Source organism: Rhinolophus sinicus, chromosome 16 (genome assembly GCF_057876585.1).
Source record: "Rhinolophus sinicus isolate RSI-liver-muscle chromosome 16, RSI-T2T, whole genome shotgun sequence".
NCBI classification, from domain to species: Eukaryota; Metazoa; Chordata; class Mammalia; order Chiroptera; family Rhinolophidae; genus Rhinolophus; species Rhinolophus sinicus.
Window position 1 is genome coordinate 96,316,906 of NC_142516.1, and position 22,904 is coordinate 96,339,809.

General features: G+C 40.9%; 1 protein-coding gene across 4 annotated transcripts in view; it reads left to right on the top strand.

Annotated features, from left to right (window-relative positions):
• Positions 1-22,904, top strand: part of SACS (sacsin molecular chaperone) — an 83,783-nt gene that overhangs the window by 26,428 nt on the left and 34,451 nt on the right. For 3 of the 4 annotated variants that reach the window (XM_019736495.3, XM_019736497.3, XM_074330035.2), the window contains exons 3-5: positions 12,801-12,951; positions 18,608-18,695; positions 19,720-19,805. In XM_019736495.3, coding sequence (XP_019592054.3) covers positions 12,801-12,951; positions 18,608-18,695; positions 19,720-19,805 — 325 coding nt within the window. Of the gene's footprint in view, positions 1-12,513; positions 12,683-12,800; positions 12,952-18,607; positions 18,696-19,719; positions 19,806-22,904 lie in introns of those variants that run through there. The other variant, XM_019736498.3, reaches the window with a different exon arrangement.

Below are 22,904 nucleotides of genomic sequence, written 5' to 3' on the forward strand. Positions count from 1 at the left end.
GGGTGGGGCTCGTGTGCTGCCTACATCCAGCCAGACTATAAAATTGCCACATGCTTGAAAATGTAAGATTGTGATTATCTCTTAGGAGAGAACTTAGGACACTGTTGTCCCTAAAGCATGCTGGTAGCGCATGATTTTTAGACTCTCAAGCAAAGTGTTTTTTCTTCTCTTCAATTCTGGAGAACAGTACAGAATAAAAGAAACTGAACGGAGACCTGGGTTCCAATCTTGACACGCGTTTGCAAGGAAACCTTAGACAGATTACGTTTCTCTCTGGGTTCTGAATCCTGACTTATAATTGCGGCTGATAGTGGACGTGACGGATTCGACATGTAATCGGTGAAGGTCTAAAGAGATGAAAAGAAAAACAAGTTCTATGTGGAAACACAAGAAGACACATGAAAATGCACAAAAAGGAGAACCAGGGCTACTTTAGAGTGAGACTTTTTTCAAGGGTGTAGGAGAACTGAAGTGTGACCTAAATAAATCTGACTGGGAGCCGAGCCCTGAGGTATGCTTAGGAATGAAGATAGTGAGGGAAAAAAAGGAAAAAACCCAAAACAAAACAGATTTCATTCCAGAGGTAAAATCAAGCAGGAATGCAGTCTCTTTCATGCCTGGGGCATGAAGCTATGGTGCTTGTCCAGGAAAGCCCTGTTAATGGAAGACGATTATTTTTGGCATTTGTAGCAACTAAGGACTTAGGTAGGCTCCCTATATTTGAGCACTTTCCCTTTTATATTGAAATTATGTTTGCTATGTTTGTGTAACATTCCATACTTTGAGCTCCTATGGGCAGTGGGGTTGTTATTATTACCATTATCTTTGATTTCTGAGGACCGGGGAGAGGGCTTGCCCACAGAATGTGCACAGATGCTATTTACTGAACTCAAGAGAGCTGGGAAAGTGGTGGAGAAAAGGGTAGGGCACAGCAGGAGAAGGAAGTGAAGTTGAGATAAAGAGGGTTAAGAGAACCCAAGACATCCTTTTCCTGATTCTCATTTTTTTTCTGGTATCGATCTTGACTGTTTGGATGCCAACGCAAGAGAGAAGGGTGAAGGAAGAGGCTGAGGGTGAGAAGAAAGGAGGGTGGACACTGCCGTCTTGAAATTCTTGTGGGTGCTACACATTTTTATTATATGAATAAATGAGCACCTCACTGGTCAGTGACAGCCCAATCCCACCTGACGATAACACTGGGACGAAGGTGTTACCAGTCCAATTGAACAAGTGAGAAAGCGAGCGCAGAGCAGTGGCAACCCACGCAGCTGGCAGGAGTGAGAACTGGGGGTCATATTCTCAATTCACTACCACACAAGGGGCAGAGGATGGAGAAGGGCAAAATGTGAAGAACAACTCAGAACAGTAAAGGACAAAACAGAGAAATTAACTGACCGGAAGAATATCAATAGTCGGAAGAAACAGAAAAAAGGAAGAGTGTCTTATGGCATTTGTTGCTCGTACTATTTCCTTTTTGTTTATGTTCAATGTAATCAATTTTATGATGGAATATTTTATAGTTTTTTGTCATTAGTTTCCTAGTGTGTATAGGGCTGAGATTTCATTCAAACGTTCTAATTATTAGCACACAATAAATTTATTTTAATGTACATACTGCTATAACCAGCTCACTCTATCTCTACATTTTCTATAAAACGTTCCAAGAGGTGGCGCTTAATCGAAGGTCAGTATAAATGTAAAAGGAATTCAGAAACCACATGTGGTTTTATTATTCCCAGAAATGGCTAATATGGCTCAAGCTGTGTCACCTTTACAATACCTGAGGGTCTGCGTCACTTTTTTCCTTTCTAATGCAAAGTCTCCTTGGATTACTCAATTGATATATGACAGACAGCATGACGGCACAAGGCCCTCACTGGTTAATTTTGTGTTGGCAAAGCTGGTTTTGAATAACCTAAGATTTTTGGCAAACTAACAAATAGCTCTCATTAAAATTAATAATGGTTTCAAAAGCATCATGTAAAGTCTGTACCATCCTCTTGTCTCATAACTTTTACAGCACTTTAGGGAATTCACAATGCCCTCTTTGGAAGTAGAAATGGCAGGAATGGTAATTCAGAAACATGACATCATTCCCCAAAGCATGTTTAATGTAACTAAAAATAAAAGGTAAGCAATTGTGTCTACATTAGCACAAAGAGAAGGGGAGTTTTGTCATTTGTTTGACTTACTGGTTATTAAATGTGGCCTGTTGGATAAATTCTGCCTGGGCCCCGGCATTTCTGGTTGAAGAGTTAGTCTTCCTTTAAAGAGATTACTTTGCGTAAGGTTTTAAAGGTGGAGCTGTGTCCAGCCCTCACTCTGAGAGCAGGAGGGAGGAGACAGAGATGGGATAAACACGTAGGAGGTGGACATGGGGCTCCTAGAAGTTGTGGTGTCTTGAGAAGCATCAGGCTTCCTAGATGAAGCTTGAGTGTGAAGGAGGAGGGACATGGAGGAAGGAGGGAGGATACAGTCTTCCCTTGGTGTCTGAGGAGGATGGGTTCCAGACCCCCCTCAGATGGATACCCAAATCCTATGCTCAAGATCCTTAGTCAATCAACCTCGGATCCAAATTTAGATGCTGCTCTGAGCCTGCGGCTATGAAGGGCCGACTGTACATGCAAAGGCCGTGTGAGAAAGCTTGGAGAGTTGATGTGATGAGGCGAGAGCATAGCATGGAAGGGGGGGCTGGAGGTGGGGAAAGTAAATTGGGGCGGGGGGGTCATAACAGCTGAGAGTGAGAAGTAGAACTTCAATATTTTGACAAGAACTTTGTGTTTTATCTTGTTTATGTATGTATTCGGGAGCAAAGATGTCAGTTCTCTTGACGGTTTCAGCTGTGAGTTCTCACTCAGATTTTAAGAATCTTCATGACAGTAATAAAATGTGTCTGTGATCTGGGAGTCCAGGAGGTGGGCAGAGCAAGCATTCACCCATTTGAATATTCAACAATACTTACTGAGTGAGTACCTGTGGTATGCCAGGCACCATCCGGTGCTGGGAAGAGAGTGGAGAATTAAAAAGACAACTGCTTTGTTCTCCTGAGCGAACAGAATAGTGGGTTGAGATAGACGTTGTACAAATAAACCACTGAATGTATATCAGATGGTGATAGGTGCTGTGGAGAAGGATCAGGTAATTTAAGGGGAATGAAAAGCGCTGGGGATGGCATTGGGAGTGTTGCTATTTTTTTATACGGTGGTTGGGAAGACCTCCTGAAAAAGATTACATTTGTTTGCAGACATAAAGGAGGTGAGGGAGTAAGAAATGCCATCTGGATAAGGATCATGCCAAACAAGGGGAAAAGCAAGTGCAAAGACCCTGGGGCAGGGAACATGGTTTGGTATTCAAGAACTAAAGGTTGCCGAGTGTGGCCAGGTGGAATGAGCCTGAGGAAGACGAGGCAGGGACTGGGGGACATGAGGGGTTTGACCACTAAGGCCTTGTAGGCTAAGCACTCTGACTTTTCCTCTGAGTGACATGGGAAGCCATTAGTACACGACTCTTCACCTTCAGCTTGCATTTTCCCTTGATTTTGCCCCTGACTTGCGTAGCCACATATTCCAAAGACCCTGACTGCCACCTGCAGTCTTCTTTCGTGTTTTTATTCAGACTTTGGGTCACCAGTTCATTTCACATGTAGTCATGTGTGAACTCGAAATTGTTTGTCAGAACAGTACCAATATTTGAATAGTTGTTTCCAGAAAGGCCTAGGAGAGGAAAGAGAATACATGATGGTGGTGCCAGAACAGATGGTAGTAGGAGGGCTGTGGGGAGGTGGACGGGGAAGTGTGGGGATTCCCTAAGAGAGCCTAAAGAGAAGGATAGTGAACTGACATACTTTCCTGACTTAGGAAAGTATACTTATCATGTTGTTTCAAGGTCAGGGTGAATCTGAGAGAAAGCTGTAACAGAGGGGGTTTATCAAGCATAGCAAGATAAGTAACACGGGAGTAAGGATGAGAAGAAGGTCAAAGGGAAGAGGTTTTATGAGATAAGCACAGAGATGCATGGCTTTCTTCTAGCTGAAGTGACCAGGCACCAACTAACATCCCATTCTGCCCTGCTGTCATGGGTCTGGGGTGCTACCTTCTACCCCTCCCCCCATTGATGTGCCTATCCTGTCATAACTATATGAGGTATTTTAGGATGTGATGGGACAAACTGGAATAGGGCAGCTTCCTCATTGAGCTTGTGCAGAATGTCGCTAGGCACAGACAGCTGACAGCCCTGCAGCTGGTTCCATCAGTGATCATGGTTCATTGCAGTTCGGTTCATAAGGACTCATAGGTGCTAAACGAACAGTAACAGTTGCCTTCTACATGCCCAAGTGTGTACTCAGGATTGTACACACTAGTGTCTTGTGGGAAGAGGGACAAAAATGAAGTGCGTCCCTTGAAAGGACTAATACTCACTGAATGAACTGAAAAACAAAACCAATGTTAAACAAAATATTTATCAATTTGAAGAATGCCTCAATTAAATTGGTAGTTTGATTGACTTTAGAAGAGGTACTCCATTTAGAAACCTGTAGTGGGTTAAACATACAGGATTCTGACACAAGTATCATCTTAAATTTAAACACTTTACACAGAGTTAAACAGTAATAACGTGACGTAAGGAGAATAAAAGAGAAACGCTAATTTTCTTTTTTATGGAGAAGAGATAAGATCCTTACAATTGACGTTTGGGTAAGAGAAAACTCGCAATCACCAACATCATCCCAAAGCTTCCTTCCATATGTTTTCTTACTTGTCATAGTTGGTTGTCTTCTCAGATGACCTCCATATAATATAGTACCACAGCCCATGTCAGCTTCTATTCCTTGCCCACCATGTCTCATCATATGACTTATTTCTACTTTGCATGTTATATATCTGTGTATTTATGTATTTTCTGCCTCCCATTACAAAAACGTGAACCCCATAGGAGCTGGGTGTTGTTTTGTTTAACTGCTTTAATTCTGACATGCTGTGGTGTCTGAACTTTGAATTAATGAACATATATTATATTTCTATCACATATATTTTTGATGATTTACAGTTATTCATATTCTTTCTTCTCTCAGGCTCTATGAGAACAACAATTCGAATTGTTCTGATGGCTAATGTATATCTGAGGTAAAAAAGAGCTAAAATAAAGTGCTTCCTACCTGAGTTTTGACAGCGATGTAACATACGAAAGTGTTTGGAGAACAGACCTGACCTTTTCTACACAAAGGGCCTCTGAGCAAGTTCCCTGATGGAGACCTCCTCAGCCAGAGTAGAGAGGGAAGAGTAGTTTGGGAGAGATTTCTTTGGAGGCAGATGTTGCCAAGTGGACAGACTTGGGGGGCTCGCCTCCTTCACATCAAGCCTGGTGAGCCACACAGAGGCCCTGAGACATATGCTCACAGAATACTGTACACAGCACTCCAGGGCAGCAGGACGAAGTGGCCTGCACTGCCCGAGCTTGTTTGCTGAGGGATATGAGAGAATTTTCCAGAGACCACAGCTGAACTAAGTGGCAGAGCGTCAGGTTAGGGTTGAACTGGGGCCTCTTCAATAGGGTTTGCTTGAGGGGGTCAGAGCCAGAGCAACAAGAAGTGGGAGGTGATGTGGAACTCCTCAAGGGTGTGGAAGTAGACATGAGTGACCACTTAGTATAGAAATGCATTTACCCAGGTTATGAGGACCTTAGCAGAGAGGTCCTCTGTGTGGGGACTTTCCAAAGAGCCCCACAAGAGACAGGGTAAGCTTACTCACCTGCCAGACCCATAGGGCTCAAAGCCACTCAGCCCAGTAGGAATAGGCCATCCTCCTGGCTTTCCTGTCTTCACAGCTTTGGCCTGTGTGGGGTCAAATTTCAGCGACTATTTGGGGGAACAGGGAGAGAGCAGAAACTGCCCACCCCTCCCTCCTGGAAGGCAGGCAGCCTCTGACTACAGACCTTAGTGGTGAGGTGGTGATGGCAGTATCAAGGAGAAAGCTGACCTTTGAATGAAGATTGAAGCTTGAAATTTATTTAATGATTCTAGATGGATTTATTCGAATTACAGAATTGAAATTATGTTTTGTAACTCAAAGTGACCTCAGGACTGTCATAAGAGTGAGCAGAAAAATCCCAGGGATTTACCCAAATTCCTATCCCAAGGCAAAGTAAGATTCCTTGCATAAACTATTTCCCCTGCCATCCTTTTAAAAAATGTCTTGATATGTCACTAATCAGGCTTTAAAAAACTTACCAGTTACACTGTTTTCAAATATGTCTGACACTTTATAAATAAATTTGCCATGTAGATTAGAGCAATGCTATAGATAGTGTTGTAGGCTCATCCAACAGTCACTTACAAACCCCTACTCTCTTGCTGGATCTTTCTATTACAGAAGCTCACAAAGCTAACTATTCATTTTTCCTGCCTTCCTTATAGCTAGGGGTTGGCATGTGACAAAAGTTCTGGACAATAGGAGAGAAATAGAAGTCTGATGGGAAAATTCTTATTTTCCTGATAAAGCAGATAGAGCTGTTGTCGCCCCCTTACCCCTTTGTCCTACATTGAATATGGATATATTAGGGTTGTATTAGCCATTTTGTGACAAGGAGAGAACATCCCCAAACCTCGCTGGGATGCTGGTCCTGACACTGTTGAGGAAGGGTCTTCCTCAGACTCCTTGACATGTGAGAAAAACAACCCCTATCAGCTTAGCTGTTGCTAGTTAGGTAATCAGTTACCTGCAGCCAAGAGCATTTTGAACAGAACCCAAAACAAACAAAACCTTGCTGACTGATGTTAGGAGTGAAGCTGATATTTACCTGAATGCAGTTATTCATTTAACTCTCACACATCTTAGTAACATTTATTGACTATTACTCTGTGCTAGGCCCTTAGGATACAAAGAGGAATAGGAAGATACTCCCATTGCAATGAATAAAAATTAATTATAATAAAAATGTGATACTTGGTATAATACCAATGTGAATATACGATGTACAATTTATATAGAAAGAAGCACGTGGAAGAGATGAGGGAAAGCTGTGATTCTGAGATTAGGACTTAGGGATTTATCGGATGGAGAGTGATGAGGACCCAGGTAGGTATGGGCAAGGCAGGTAGAGTACCTGAGGATCTCTAGGCAATATGAAGTGTTGTATTTTGTAAATATTGTAGCTTAATATTTAATAGTGCCTGGGCTCTGGGGTTGGACTACCTGGGGTTCGAATCCTGGCTGTTCCTGTTATAACTGTAGAACTACAAGTAAGATGTTTAGTTTCATTTTCTTTATCTGAAAATTGATGTTTTATGTACTTTGAAGGGTTGTTGGAAAGATCAAATGAGCTAAATCACATACGGCTTTTAGTAGGTGCCTGGTACATAGTAAGTATTCTGTAAATGTTATGTATTATTCTCAGCTGGTCACGGAGACAGACTATATTGTAGATGGTGGGGTGACCTCAGGAGAATCTGACAAGTTTGACTAGGGCTAAATTGTGATGGGTCTTGTATGCCACGCAGAATAACTTGAACTTGATCCTACAGTCACTGGGAAATTCTTATAGGTTCTGGAAGTCAAAAATAAGTCAACACTGGCCTCCTAGTTGTCAAATCCTATGGGCACATTACCTATGTGATACTTGGCACTGCTGGTTTCCTTGTGGAAGCTTTCTACTTATTCTCACAGATACCATTGTTTTCTTGGTTTTGTTCCTATTTTAAGTCTTTTCTCCTTCAAAGTCATCCTCAGTCCTCTGCCTGACAAATCTCTGTAGCATGTAATTGTGATCACCTGACCCGATTAAAATCTGAAAGTGGCTCCCTATCCATCCCCTTCAGGTAACTCTGCGTAGTATAAAAAGAGACTTCAGGACCATATTCCTGCAGACTCCCGTAGGACTGTGTTTTTTATGCCATCACAGGAATCCCATCCTCTGACGCTATCACACGGACCTACTGGGAGTTCCTCAGCTTTACTGCAATGTTTTGACTCCATAATTTTGCAGGTGCTAGTTCCTCTCCTTTCGAGATCTTTTTCCTGTTTTTACTTGGCTTGTTATGGCTTTAATTCATTATTTAGGACTTCACTGAATGGTATGTCCACAATTTCCTCATCTTTTTATTTTTCAAGATCAACAGCCTTGTGCTGACCCATTAAACAAAGGAATAATGATTTGTTAGACTTTTGTCTTTACATCACTGGTGAACGTTCTCCAGAAGGGACTGATGTATTGCTTCCCTATGACCAAAGACATGCTATTAGGCACATTCCTTTTCATAAAATCATAAGCATTGTCTCAGGGGAAGTTAAGTCTCAGTCTTGAGCTATGCTTCCACATTGCAGTTGACATGGTGTGTGAGGCTGAGAATGGACCGGAATAAAGGGAGCCCGGTTATGATTTAAAAATTTTTTACATTGAGTTGGACTGGTGTTTGATTATCACCTTGGATAGGATTTTCAAGTACTAAAATGGGTCCATTTTTGGGACTGGAAGGGACTGGAAGATTTTTATCTCCTAAGAGTGATGGGGAAGTGAGGGCCCATGCTCGGGACGTCATCCACTGAAAAGGAAAGAAAGAAGCACCAGGGCAAGTTAAAGCAGGGCTCGTGGGAAGGAATAACATTGTTTTCTGCTTCTGTCCGGCTGAGTCCAGCTTGCGCAATAAAATAATTTTATTTGCCCATCTGTACAACTGAAGTAGGCTCAAAGGGTGGACGGATGACTCCCCATTTCTTACTTTTTGGACTCTCTCTAAAAGAAGGGACTGAAGTTTTGTCTTCTTGCTGTGCCGCATTTGATAATATGTTCCTACAGAATGAATTAAGCCTCAGCTAAACATTTCATAGAATTTTTGTAAATTTCCTCCTCATCCTAAATAGTGGCGAAAGTTCATTAACAAAGATATTTAATGAAGCTTGTGCACTTTTGAAAAATTAAAATACCCATGTAAGTATCAGTAGGGTTAAGAAGCCTAACATATTTCTTCCCAATGGAAAATTAGAATTATTAGAAATTAGTTATTAGAAATGAGATTTATACAGTGACAAAAATATTGAAAAATACTATGTACCCACAGTATAATTGCAATCATGTTAAAAACCTTTAAATTAATGACAATGTATAAAAGTGTTGTTTGTATTAGAGTACTAGAATTGTGAATAATGTTTGAGATTCTTTCTACTTTTCTGTATTTTCCAGGTATTTATTTATTCGTTCTTTCCTCCCTTTCTCCCTTCCTGTCTCCCTCCCTTCATTCACTTCTTTCTTTCTTTCTTTCTTCATATTTAATGTACTTTTATTCTGTGTTAGGGCCTCTTCCCAGCACTGGGAAGATATAGTAAACAAAAGAGACAACAATTCCAAATCTGATTTTGTGGTAAGTTGGGGAATGGATTAGAAAGGAGAGAAGTAGAGGAGGGAGAACAAGTAGGAGGTGATAGTACCAAATCCAGGTCAAAGATGATGGAAGCATGAACTGTATCAGTTGCTCTGCTCCCTTTTCTTCTCACATAAGTTGTTTTTGGATGATTTCATCTTCTTGTGTTTCATTCAAGCCTCTGCTCAAATGTCACTTCTTAGAAAGGAGTTCTACAACCATCCTATCTCCTTTACTCTCTTAACCTGCCCTGCCCCATTTCCTTCCCCCAACTTTTAAATTGCACTTATCTGCATAGCCAATTAGCTCAGTTGGTTAGAGCGCGGTGCTAATAACACCAAGGTTACTGGTTCGATCCCTACATGGGCCACTGTGAGCTGCGCCCTCCTTAAAAAAATAAAATAGTACTTATCCCTACCTGGCTGACACCATAGGATGAATTGATATATTATTTGTCTATTTGTTTATTGTTGTCTTTCTTCCATAGAATAAAAGCATGAGATAGGGACTCTGTGTTGTTCATTGTTGTGTTTCTGTCTTTTAGAAATGTGTCCATCTGGGACATAGGAGTTTTAATAAACATTGTCTGAATGATTAGACAAATGATTGCTAAATCTACATCTTTAGCTTTGAGATCTCTCCTGAGTTCCAGATTTGTAGTTCTCATGCTGACTAACCCTTTAAAGTGTATTCTGAGTATACGAGGTATGATCAAACAATATAGTGAATGTTTAAATAAAACAATTTATTAAAGCAAAAGACACATTGCCATTAATCTCTCTCAAAATACCCCTGCCCCCCACTTCAAACACACTTGTTCCATCATTGTTGCCACTTTCTGAAGCAATTCTGGAAGTCTTCTATTCTGAGTGTCTTTAGTTGTTCTATTGTGGCTGCCTTGATATACCGAATCATTTTGACTTTGGGGAAGAGCCAGAAGTCCCACGGGCCCAGATCCGGTGAATAAGGTGGATGGGGACACATCCTAATGGTTTTATTTGACAGAAATTGCCGTACCAGAAGAGATATATGACATGTAGCATTGTCATGATGGAGGATGATTTATGACACACTTTAAAACACACCTTCTCTCAACCATAGCTCATAGCCGACTGACTGCGTTGAACAAGTTGAAACTTGTCACACACTGTTACTAAGGTTCGATGCCTCACTTCCCGTATTGAAGATCCCTGCCTTTCCGTTGGATGGTACTTGGCAGCAGCATTCACGATATTTTGCGATCACAATGGAAAGGTTCCATGTCACACGTCATTTCTGGTACAGCAATTTCTGTCAAATAAACACATTACAGTGCGTCCTCATCCACCTTATCCACTGGATCTGGCACTGTGCAACTTTTGGCTCTTCCCCAAAGTCAAAATGACCATGAAAGGTAAATGTTTTGAATCGATTCAGGATACCGAGGCAGCCACAACCTTGCAACTGAAGACACTCATGAAAGAGGACTTCCAGAACTGCTTCAGAAAGTGGCAAGAACGACAGGATGAGTGTGTTTGAAGTGAGGGGGTATATTTTGAGGGGGATTAATGGCAATATGTCTTTTGCTATAATAATTTTTTAAAATTTAAACATTCACCATATGTTTTGATTGCTCCTCATAATTTGAATTCCAGATGTTCAAAGCTTCTTGTGATCAGCCTCCTTCCCCCGCCAAATTGGCTTCTTGTGAAATCCTTTCCATTAAGATTATTCTTTGTTTCTTAAGTTTTCAACTCACCACTTACGTTCCTTTGTCACCTGGTGCTAGGATAGAGAATAGGAAGCAGGTAGATCTGGGGGAGGGGGTTATTAAAGGATTTAGGAGTGAAGGATTTGATCTGGGCTAGGTGTGCTGGGTCACTATAGCCGAGGGGTGACAGCTCACATCCTTCCCACTTGTTGATATTCTAATGCATTTGCTTGTGTAGTCTTGTCTGATTGAAGAAGTAAATATGCATCCATTAGGGTTTTCTGGACCGATCTTTATATTGAAATAGCATATTCTACTCTCAATGATTAAGCGTGCTTACTTGTCCCAACTAGGGAAGACCTGCACGACTTACAGCACTTTCCCTTTTAAATACAGTTAGAAGAAAGGGATGGAGCAGCTGTAAGGCGTTCTATGTATTCATTACTGATAATGAGTTCTGAGTAAATTTTTTGTGGAGGAAGGGGAAAAGAGGTAATTGGAAGCTAGTATTTAATACCATTTCTTTTGGGGGGGTGTCAACACTAAAATTTAATTCTCTTCAGGGTATTTAAACAAGAAGCAGACAAATTTACTTGTTCACAGCTTAGCCTTTGAGTTGCCTTAATAGATGGTTGTTTTTTTTTTCCAATGTGTCTCATCCATGCCTATGATAAATAAGCCAGAGAAAGGCCTGACATCATTTTCTGAGGCTTCATCAAACCACATACACTTTTAAATAACAAGGCAACATTAATTACTTTGGGGCAATCCCATCAAAGACTCAAGTTTCTGATTTCAAGGAGCTTGCAGGTGTGATGGAAAAAATTAGGGTATCAACAATATAATATTGCCAAATTAATAACATGGATCATTTAACATGTCATAGGATATGTTTATGTGTGTTCTCATCTGTTACTTTCCTACTTTACTCCTTTCTCCAGCAAATTGAATCATTGATCCTACTTTTGTGCCTTATAAGTAAACAGGAAATGAAACTGTGGAAGACACTTGTGTTCTGCAATCACCACATTCCCCTCTAGTGTCTAAGAGGCAACCACAAATCTTATCCAAATAAGATGCTTCCAGTGATTAAAAGTCATCAGAGATGAAGGAGATGTAGGCCCTAGAAATGTCTAGTTCTGCATTTCATAGCACTATTTAACTCCATTAGGGAAAATATATCTTTTCTAAATGTGCGTTCCACATATATGGTTAAGTGCTTGAGGTTATTTGGGCCCTGGTGCTGCAGCAGAAGCAGGCAGGGTGGGGCAAGGCCAAGGGGACCAAGCGGCTTCCCAACTAACGGTCCGGACGGGGCGGGGCCCGGCGGGCGGGGCGGAGCGTCTCCTCTGCTACAGGTCCTTGCAGGCGGGCGCGTGCCCGCAGGCGGCGCCTCCAGGGCCCTTGCCGGCCGGGAGCGCGCCGCCGCCTCCTCTGTCGGCTGCTCCCGCGCGGCTGCTGCTTCCTCTCGCGTTTCCACTTCGGCTCGGGCGGCTGCGACCGAGCCCGGTTGGGGCGGCGCCGGCCTGCGCCATGAGGATCACGCCCTCCAGACCGGTGCCGGGCGTCTCGGTGCCGCAGGGCGGGCCGTGACCGGGCGCCCGCGCAACCGCGGGGAGGACGCCGGCGATGGGGGACAGGTAATCCCGCCCGGCCGGGCCCAGGGCCTCGAGGGTCCCCGCAACCCAGATGTCGGGCAGTAGGGCGCGCGCTGGGCGGCGCGGGCCCCCACTGATGGTCCCTTTGCCTTTCGCACAGGTGGCTCCGGGTGACCGTCCTCCCCGGCTGCGTGGGGTGCAGGACCGTGGACGTTCTAGAGTCCTGGACCGTGCGCGACGTCAAGGAGCGCATCTTGGCTGAGACCGGCTTCCCGGTGTCGGAGCAGCGACTGTGGCTCGGCGACAGGGAGGTACGGTCCCCCCTCTGCTCAGTAGGACGATGGGCCTGCCCTCTGTGCTGAGGGTTTTAGCACATCAATTTGCTGGTCAGTGGGATCGCTGATAGTGAAACTGAACGGGTTTTATTCTTGTGTCTGGGAAAACAGATAGATGCTCATTTAATGATCACTGGGAAATAATGCTTTGTAAATATGTGCCTATCATTAGTTGTGATTTTTATTGATTTACTATATCAACTTTGTGTTACCCGCGTTTTGTCTGAATCTTCACTTCCTGAAATTAAGATACTTTTTTGATGGGCTTTATAGCTATAGGGGTTTTTGTTTCCTTGCTTGTTTAGAGACTTCATCATTGAAGTGACTTAATCATTACTCATATTTCTCTAATAGTTGTGTTATACATTTAACTGGAATGCTGGTAAATGTCTTCACCTTTTATGTCTTAGAAGTTTTCCTCCAGTTCTGAATCACAGAAATTGAAAGGATCTTCAGACATACTTTAATATGGACGCTATTATTTTGAGGAGTAAAGTTGTGTTAAAACTTATAAGGTGTAAATGAATGACTTAGCAGATCAAAATGTTAGCGGACCAAAACTTTGGAAAATAAGAATATTTCATATTATTATATACTATAAAATGGGTGAAAATTAGGTTGGGGCAAAAGTAATTGCGGTTTTTGCAATTGTTTTTGACCTTTTAAACCGCGGTTACTTTTGTACCAACCTAAAACTACAGTTCTCTTAAAAGAGGAGTTAAGGAGACGTGTTACTGAAAATTACTCTCTTATCCTATCACTTTTTATATGATAAAGGAACATCATTTCCAAGATTTAAAAGAGGCAAAAAAAGAGTTGAACAGATACACAAGGAATACTTGAGCCATACAGAATGACATCTTACGTATTAGATTTCCTTACTATCCAGTACAAATACTGGTGAAGTACTTGGTACCTGTGATTTTTGACCCCTCAGTGTAATCTGGACATTCTGTGTACCTGGGTCTACTCTCTGGTGTCTTGCCCACTTAGACCGAGGTTTCCGGTTACTCAGTTCTTATGCTCCTCCACAGATCCGTCTTCCTCCACCAAGGGGTTTGGTGGCATGTAGACAGTGACTTGATTGAGGACTTTGAACAGAACTGAGGAGCAAAGCTCATCATTCTTACCTCTTTTTCTGTGCCTACCACTATCTTCTAACCTTCCCTTGTATACTCTCCTGGTCCTCTACCCACTTCTTTGGTTATTCCTCTGGTTCTGCTTTGTCAGCTTGTCCCCTATATGTGGTTATACCCAAAAGTTCAGTTGTGAGGGGGTCTTGCCATTAGAATGTATTTGGAGGTGTCTATGCAATGCATCGGCGTGGGATGGTGAACGTGACAGTGGAGTGGAGAGTATTTCGGATTGAATGGTGGTTGGTGGGGGTCTAGTTAGGAAACTTATGCTAGTATGACGTAATGAGGTTCTAGACTACCATTACAGAGGTGACTCTGAAAGGAAAGGATGTACAGGAGACTTTGAAAAAGACAAAATTATGGCAGTTTGGTACCAGATGGATATGGGGCGGGTAGGGGGGGAAACAACAGGTGGGGGGGGAGGGGGTTGGACATACAATAAGGCAGAAGGACTTGCCCAGGATGTTCACACGTCTTGAATCAGATCAGGAAAATAATGGTTCAATTAGCAGAGATAATTATACAATTGCAGAGGGGGATCAAATTTTGGAGAAAAGGTGGTGTGACCAGTTTGCTTTTACATATGGTTCAGCTGATGGCGGGACATAAAAAAAAAAAGCATCTAGAAAAATGCATGAAGAGGTAGGTGACCCAGATCCTACTTGCAGTACTGCCAGTGGATAACAGGCCAGATTAATTAACGTGTTAGAATCGGCTTTCCTGTTTCTAATAGGAATGGGATAAAAGAATTCTAAGCAATTCTAAGGTCTCTGCTACATATGAGTCTAGACTAGAGAGTGATAGTCAACAGGCAGCAGATCTGGAGCTGAAGCTCAGGGGAGAGAGGTCAGGGCTGGAAATAGAATTTTGGGAAGTAACTTGCTCAGAACATTTCTCCTTCTGTACTTTGTAAATACATTGGGCATATGATTAACATTTATTGAGTAGCTGTGTTCCATACACTGTTCTAGTATTTTGCATATATCATCTCATTTACTACTCAAAACAACCTCAGGAGTTACTTATTGCTACACCATTTTGCAGACTAGCAAAGCCAAAATTCAGAGAGATGAAGTATCAAATCAGGATTTATACCCAGGTCTGTCTGATTCCAAAGTCTGTGGACTTTTTACTATTCCTCACCAAAGAGAACATGTCAGGGTGTCAATCAATAAAAAAGTTAAATGTGAAGTTCTTTTAAACAGAGAAGAAGAGCTTAAACCATTAAAAAGGAACGTCAAAGTCAAGGCTGTAGCTCACCCAGAAAACAAGCTGAGGGCACATTCTCTCCGCATTCAGAGAGGACAGGCTTATGACTTCTGACCTGGTAAATTTAGTAATGCTAATGTGTGCCATTAAAAGGGGTCACCTTTATATAAGCAAATCTTTCACAGAGGTGGCTTTCTTTTCTTTTTAAATTTAATGCTGCTCAGAACCTTTGAGATTTGAATTATTGGCAAGAATTCTAAATAGGATAGGGTAGGCAGGAAACAAAAACTGTTGACAGCTCCTTGTCACTCACTGGTTTTGGCCGCAGGACAGTAGGCACTTAGTCCTCAGTCTTTCTGGGTCACATGCCATCTTCTTTCTACTTGTCTCTTTTGCTTTTCGTGGCCTAGAAGTGGAATTTACAAGTTCTTCACGTTACCTCCTGCCCAGAGACTGAAGCTATTCGTTACAGCTGTGCATCTTTCTGATCCTTTTTCCTGATCTGTACCAAACATGTTTGAGCCTCAAACTGGGTTTCAAGTATCATTTAACTTTCCTGTGTTTTAATTGATCAAAGACATCCTCCCTGTTAGCTCTTGAATCTTGAGAACCTGTTAGTGTCCTTGACAACTGAACAAAGGAAGGAGTGTTGGCAGACCCAGATTGCAGTTGATATTGTGTTGTTTGTTTAATAATTTGGAGAGAGTTATTGTTTCATAGTAGATGAAAATGAGCATACGTGAGGTTTTTAAGGGAGGCTGAGGCTGGCATGGACAGAGACCCAGATGTTCAAATTAGTTTATAATCACTGTGTTAAAACAAAATACAAAGACTGACATGGGCAACTTGGAAGATTTTATTACCTTTGGAGATGAATAGGGCCTGTGTTTCTTGGCTTGACTGGAGTGATTTCGGGTCCAGGAAAGAGTGAGGCGCAAGCAAAACCCCCAAATCTTGGCAAGCGCAGGAGGAGAAAGCAGACGGCTCTGCTGAGGTTATCTGTGCTGCTTGAAATCTCTTCGGGAGAATCACTTCCCTGTAAATGGACCACTGATAACAATCTACCAAAACATTCATTGTCAGAATCACATAGCAAGTTGTGTCTATTTTAACTAACAAGGTTACACTCTGCGTCTTCTTCCTTTTCATGTCCTCTTTAAGACCTGGAAACTTCTTCCTGCATTATGGTTTTTCTTCCTTCCTCTCTTCCTGCCTTTCTTCCTTTAAATGTACCTTATCTATACTGAATTGGACTAATAATCCTTGGCTCATACGTGGCTCTCTTTTAGTAATTGATTAATTAGTTAGTTAATCAATTAACAATACAATGAACAACCATGATGACATCATCCAACAGGAGAACTAGAACACTGTTGATAGTTTATATTTACCTCTGCTTCTTCCCAGCCTATATGCCTATGTCTCTTCCCTTACCCCTTTGTGTTTATTATTTTTTGCCTTTTTTTAGTTGTTTTAATAGTTTTATAAGTGTGTGTATGTGTGTGTGTGTGTGTGTGTGTGTATATATATATGCAGACCTATGTATATGTGGTGTTGTATAATCTAAGTATGTAACCTAAACAATACAGTATTACTTTTAGTTGCTTATGAACTTTATAAGAAGCTTATTATTCTATATGTAGTAACCTGGAATTAGCTTTTTCACTCAATATTATGTTACAAATATTCACTAAATTTATGTGCAGTTTAGTTAATTCATTTCTTATTGCTGTGTAATATTCCACTGTATCAATATGTCATACAATTTGGGTTTTTAAATTTTTGTTTTAAACAACAGTGCTGCTATGATTGTACTTAATTCCTATTTCCTGCGCAAGGAGTTTTTACAGGCTTGCTCTAGGATTCAGTGGGAACATGTATGGAAAGTGCTTTGTAAACTGGGAACTGTAACAACATGTTCAGATTTGTATTTTAGAAATGGGAACTAGAATGAAGATGATGTATAGAAAGTAAGGAAACCAGATGGAGATGGTTATAAAATCCCAGCGATGTGGAGAGTATGAATAGTTGGAAACAGAGAAGAACAAGTTAGCTAGGAGAGAAATTGGGGATGGACATGCTGGGACCCAGAGATTAATTGGACATGTGGTTTGAGAGAGAGAAAACTTTCCTCCGCGCCTTCCCATTACAGTGACAAGGTAAAAGATGCCACTAGTAATTGAGATAAAGAGTGAAAGATGAGAGGTAAGTATTAGGAGGAAAGTTAGTGAGGTCACCTTTGACAGGTTGAGCTGTAGGGACTTTGGAGGATACCAGTGTGAGATGGGTAGTAGACGGTTGGAAATGCTGAATTTTTCACATGGAAAACAATGTCCTTCACACCTGACAAGGAAGATAAGGTAGAAACAAAGGTGGCTCTTCAGGTGAGCTTTTGAGTAATGTTTTGCAGACTGTTGACCTGCAAGGGGTCACGCTGTAGCAGCACTTAGAAGTGGACCGCTGGGGAGGAAATTGATCTGGCTTTGGGTTTTGACCTTATTTTCCAAAAAAGGCACTCTTATTACACTGCTCCTGTGGGTCACGATCACACACATATACCCTGCCCTTATAAGAAACAGAACAATCACTAAAAGGAAAATGAGTATCAAGGCGTTTTTCAGGAAGCCAATTTCAGGGAAGCTGTAGACCAAAGCAGTGCCGCAGGCTGGAGTCCTTATTTGTCCCTTCCTTCTACATCAGACCTTTTTGGTAGCAGCATCTATAGCAGTGTTTCCTCAAGTGTGTTTCTAGGAACAAAAGCCTGTAAGATGCTCTTTGAAAAAAAAAATGTGCTGCTAAACTTTGTGAAATGTTGCTTAGTATAATCGTTTGTAAGAAAGTTACAATACATATTAATATATTAAGTACCCTAAAACCCAGATTATTCCAAGTAATTTAAAACATGTTTTCCCTCACTGTCTGTTGACATCTCATAGAGCTTTGTTCTGAGCAATACACTTTGGAAATGTTGATCAAAAGAATGATTTTGTTTCTGTTGATGATCCTGGTTCATCATAAAAATTTTAAATAATTTTAAAGCAGAAATATATGTGTCTTTATTTATAATTATTTAAGGAAAAAAGTCCTTTAAATTTTTACATAAAATTTTTGACTAAATTTCTCTTTGAAATACCCACTTCTCCAGAGCAATGTATTTCCTGATAAAAACAGTTAACGAGCGTTACTTCTTAAGTGAGCAAAAAAAAAAAAAAAATTAAGGTAAAGTTTTGAATTTACAATATTAGAAACTATATTGCTTCTCATCCATTTTCTTTTCTTTTTTTCAGTTATCTGACTGGATCAAGATTGGAGAGCTGACTTCCAAAACTTGTCATCTTTTTGTAAACCTTCAGTCAAAAGGCTTAAAAGGGGGAGGTATAAAACTGACTTTACCAGGAGTAGTTGCCATTTTTAGTTGAATTAAGATTATGTTGTAAAAGTGAAAGCAAGTATATACAATTGGGGTGCGGTGAGGGGTATGAGGAAAACAAGGACCGATGCAGCCAGTGAGTTGTAAGCATGTATGGGATGTGTTCGTCTGTGGAACGGCTGGGGTTTGGCCTTGGTGGATAGTTGTACCAAAATGATGCAAATACATTTATAGTGATGATTTTGTTTTTTAAGCACAGGTTTCTTTTTTCCTTATATACAGATTTTATGTGTGTGTGTGTGTGTGTGTGTGTGTGTGTGTGTGTGTGTATAATATACATATATACATATATGTATGTATAGTGTATGCATCTAAGAAATTACTTCCCCCCATTCTCCCTGTACTTTCCTGTCACCTATCTGAAGGTAACCTGGTCAGTCAGTTCTAAGAATCGCTAGTTTAGGAAGGACTTAAGGGTATTTGAACTGGACAGCCATTCAGATGGTGGCTGTGCTGAGTTTCAGAACAATCAGAACATCAGTTGAGTTTGAGAATATTAAAAATGTCACGATCAGCACCCCTCTCTCTGGCTTACAATTTAGCAGCAAAGCACCCTTTATTTATTTCAGTTCTGTTAGAAAACAGCACCCCCCGTGCTCTTTATTTTTGAATCCATAATTTTCTGTGACAGTATGTTTTTGACTATTTTTTAAAAACTGAATTTGTAGTTTAATGAAAATCTTGAGATTTGATAAAATTGAATCTGCGCTACTTTCTACTGAATCTGTTTAGTCAGGTGCCTTTTTGTGCCAGAGAGCTGCAATAAACCATGAAGTTGTAACTTACCCTGTTTCCCTGAAAATAAACCTAGCCTTATAAGATAGGGTCTTATATTAATTTTTGCTCCAAAAGATGCATTAGAGCTAATGGTCCGGCTAGGTCTTATTTTCGGAGAAACACGGTATGTAATTTTATGATGTCTTGGAACCATGTAACACATTGGTGACACACCATGGGGTTTTATTTTAGGTCGATTTGGTCAAACAACTCCACCACTTGTTGATTTTCTCAAGGACATTTTAAGAAGATACCCAGAAGGAGGGCAGATTCTCAAGGTAGGGAATATCTGTGTACGTGTGTGAATTTACTTTGATAAAAATGAGATGGTGTAAAATTTCTTAGACGTCTTGCTAGTGTTTACATTGTTTAACATTTCGTCTTGATTTGCATGACTGTATTTGTTGCGCTCTGAATGGCTGGATGGGATGGGTTGACAATACAGGCAGTGTAAGTATGTGAGGTGTCAGAGGCAGAGGGGCCCACTAGGCTGCTGTGTGCTGTAATCAAGCACAGGTTTTATAGTTTTATGTAATTACATCATGTAATTAATTTTATGAATTGATGTTTAACATTGTGCAGTGGTGTTACAAACCAACCAGCCAGCCACATAACACACAAAACCCACATTCAGGGGCCATGAACACATACCTGTTTGACCCTTGGATTTAGAGGTTTGCTTTTTGGGAGAGTTTAATAGGATAATTATTTCAGTTATTTATATCTATTTATGATACATTCTTTTAGTTTGAATACACTCATTAAAAAACAAAACAAAACCTGAACAACCATAAAAGAAAGCAATTATGGAAGCTATTGCAAAAATTAGATTTTGTGTTTCAGCTTAATAAGAAACCTCCTTAATTAATTGTAAAAGCAGATCAGTTATGCATTTTCCTTCTCACTAACTTATTTAGTATTTATTGCCCTCATTCTATTTGGTGGTTTAGATGGTAAATTTTTAGAGAATAAGGCCTAAGTCTAGTCACACTCGGCGAGGCACTCATTGAGGATTACCACATCTTCAGCGATTTTAATAATGATGTATTCTTTCAGAATAGGCATCAGTGGTTCACAGAAAGTTAGTTTGAAAACCATTGTTATATTGCGATATTAGGAAAAGTGAAGATGGGAAGAGTGTGGCTGTGGGGGTAGAGGAGGGAATAGAGTAAATTTAAAATGAAGATTTAGTTGCTGGTAGCAGGAATAGGGTCTCATGAATTCATACCGTGTTTCCCCGAAAATAAGACCCAGTCGGACCATCAGCTCTAATGCATCTTTTGGAGCAAACATTAATATAAGACCTGGTATCGTACCGTACCGTACCGTACCATACCGTACCGTATCGTATTATACCCAGTCTTATATAAGACCCGGGCTTTTAGTAAAATAAGACCGGGTCTTATATTAAATTTTGCTCCAAAAGATGCATTAGAGCTGACGGTCCGGCTAGGTCTTCTTTTCGGGGAAACACGGTACGTGATTGCTGGGGATCCTGTCGGGGAACGAGGCAGCGGTTATGAGTGACGTCTTTGTGCTTTCTGACAGTTAGCAAGCAGCCAATACTCTGTCCTTCTCCTTGGCTTCCTGTGTACATATATGTGTGGGAGCCAGCTCATTATCATCTCTGTTTCTTGGATGTTTTAGTAGAATCTGGTCATTTTAGATTAAATAGGAATCTTAGAAATCACAGAAAACACCTGTGAGGTTTGCTGAAGGGTCCAGAGATATTTTAATTACTTACCCAAGATCGTATCCAAATTGGCACATTTATTTCCCCTTCTCAGAATCTCCTGAGAAAAAGTGTCCCATCCTGTTTTTTGTTCAACTTGAGAATGATAGTTGGAGCCCGGGCCTTGGGATTTTTATCCCCAGTGTCTTCATCTCTGCTCCCTAAAATACACATAAATGACAAATAGGGATCAAAATGAAAAAAAGATCGAACCTCTATAAAGTGCTGTCATTTTGTAAGTTAACCTTGTATTTTGCTACCTGTTAATTCTTATTTCTATCTTTTATATTGTAATATCCTAATGTAAATAAAATTGCTAATTTTTAGGGATTCTGTTAGACTAAATAAGGTCTTAAAAATCTTATGAGAAATAGGTAGTTATATTAGTAGGAGGACTTTGTAGCCGTTAACAGGTGGATAAGGGCGTGGGTCAAATGTGCATGTTCAGGGTTACACAGCAGGTGGGGTAGGACACCCAGCCGTTTGGTGTGCACCTGGTGAGTGGAGCGCCTCACCTGACCTCAGGCCTGTGCTCTTCCCTCACTCCGTCTTAGAGGCATCTCACTTCATGTGGGCACTGTCACCTTTCTGCTCTGATAAAGCGTTGCTCTTGGCATTGCTGTTGTATCAGTATAAGCCCCGTTCTGTTCTTGCCCATTCTTACTGTCTTCCACCCTGGTTTAGTAATGCCAAGGTGCTGGGAAAGTAAAAAAAACTAGTTCTCCCCAAAGTTACAGGTTCATGAGTACAATACAGTGTGAGTTACTGTGTTTGTAAAGACCCATCCATTTAAAATATAACCACTTGATTTGGTTTGGCCTAAGTCACAGCTCATTCAGGTAACTGTCATGTGTTGACTTTTCTGTACTTCAGACAAAGTCCAGAGTAAACTAGGGATAATATCTCTGGAGTTCATTTCAAGTTCTGATGATTATGGTGTCGGCTCTAGGATTGGACTCTTATTTCAGAGTTTGGAGCTCCCCCCAGCATGATTTTGGTAGATGTGCCAGGGTGATAGGATTGTTGAGACTGGGGATTTGTTTTTGAGGCTACCGATGGGTGTAAGTCTTGTAGGTTTCCCTTTCCTCTACATTACAGAGGTTTGACCACCCATTCACCTGTCCACTCGTCATCCACCAAACACTATTACTACCTTTTCAATGACAGGAATAAGTCAGTCCTGACTTTCAAGAAACTTTCAGGAGAAAGACATGTTCACATCTCAAGTTCTCAAGAATGCAGCATACTGCACTAACCAGTACATATAAACTGATATATTTTTTTTCTAAGAGAAGGTAAGTTTGGTGAGCAAATGATAAATAAGGGTTTTTTATTATTATTTTTATTTTTATTTTTTGGTAACTGCTGAAAAACAAGGTACTTGCCCCAGATGACAACTATCTGTGCAGCTTTTGGAAATGGAGTAATTTTATTTGAATGAAGCCTTTGGGTTGATTGTAAATAAGAGGCAGAGTTGTAAATTGTCTCAGGATTTGTATTTAGAGGCCAAGAGGTAGCAGGTTAAAAACTGCATTTTAGGTATGTATAATTGAAGAAGGCAGGACTCAGGATCTTTACAACCGTGCTCATCTGTATGTAACAGTTACTTTCAGTGGTATCGTCGCCAGCTCCTATAGATAATGAT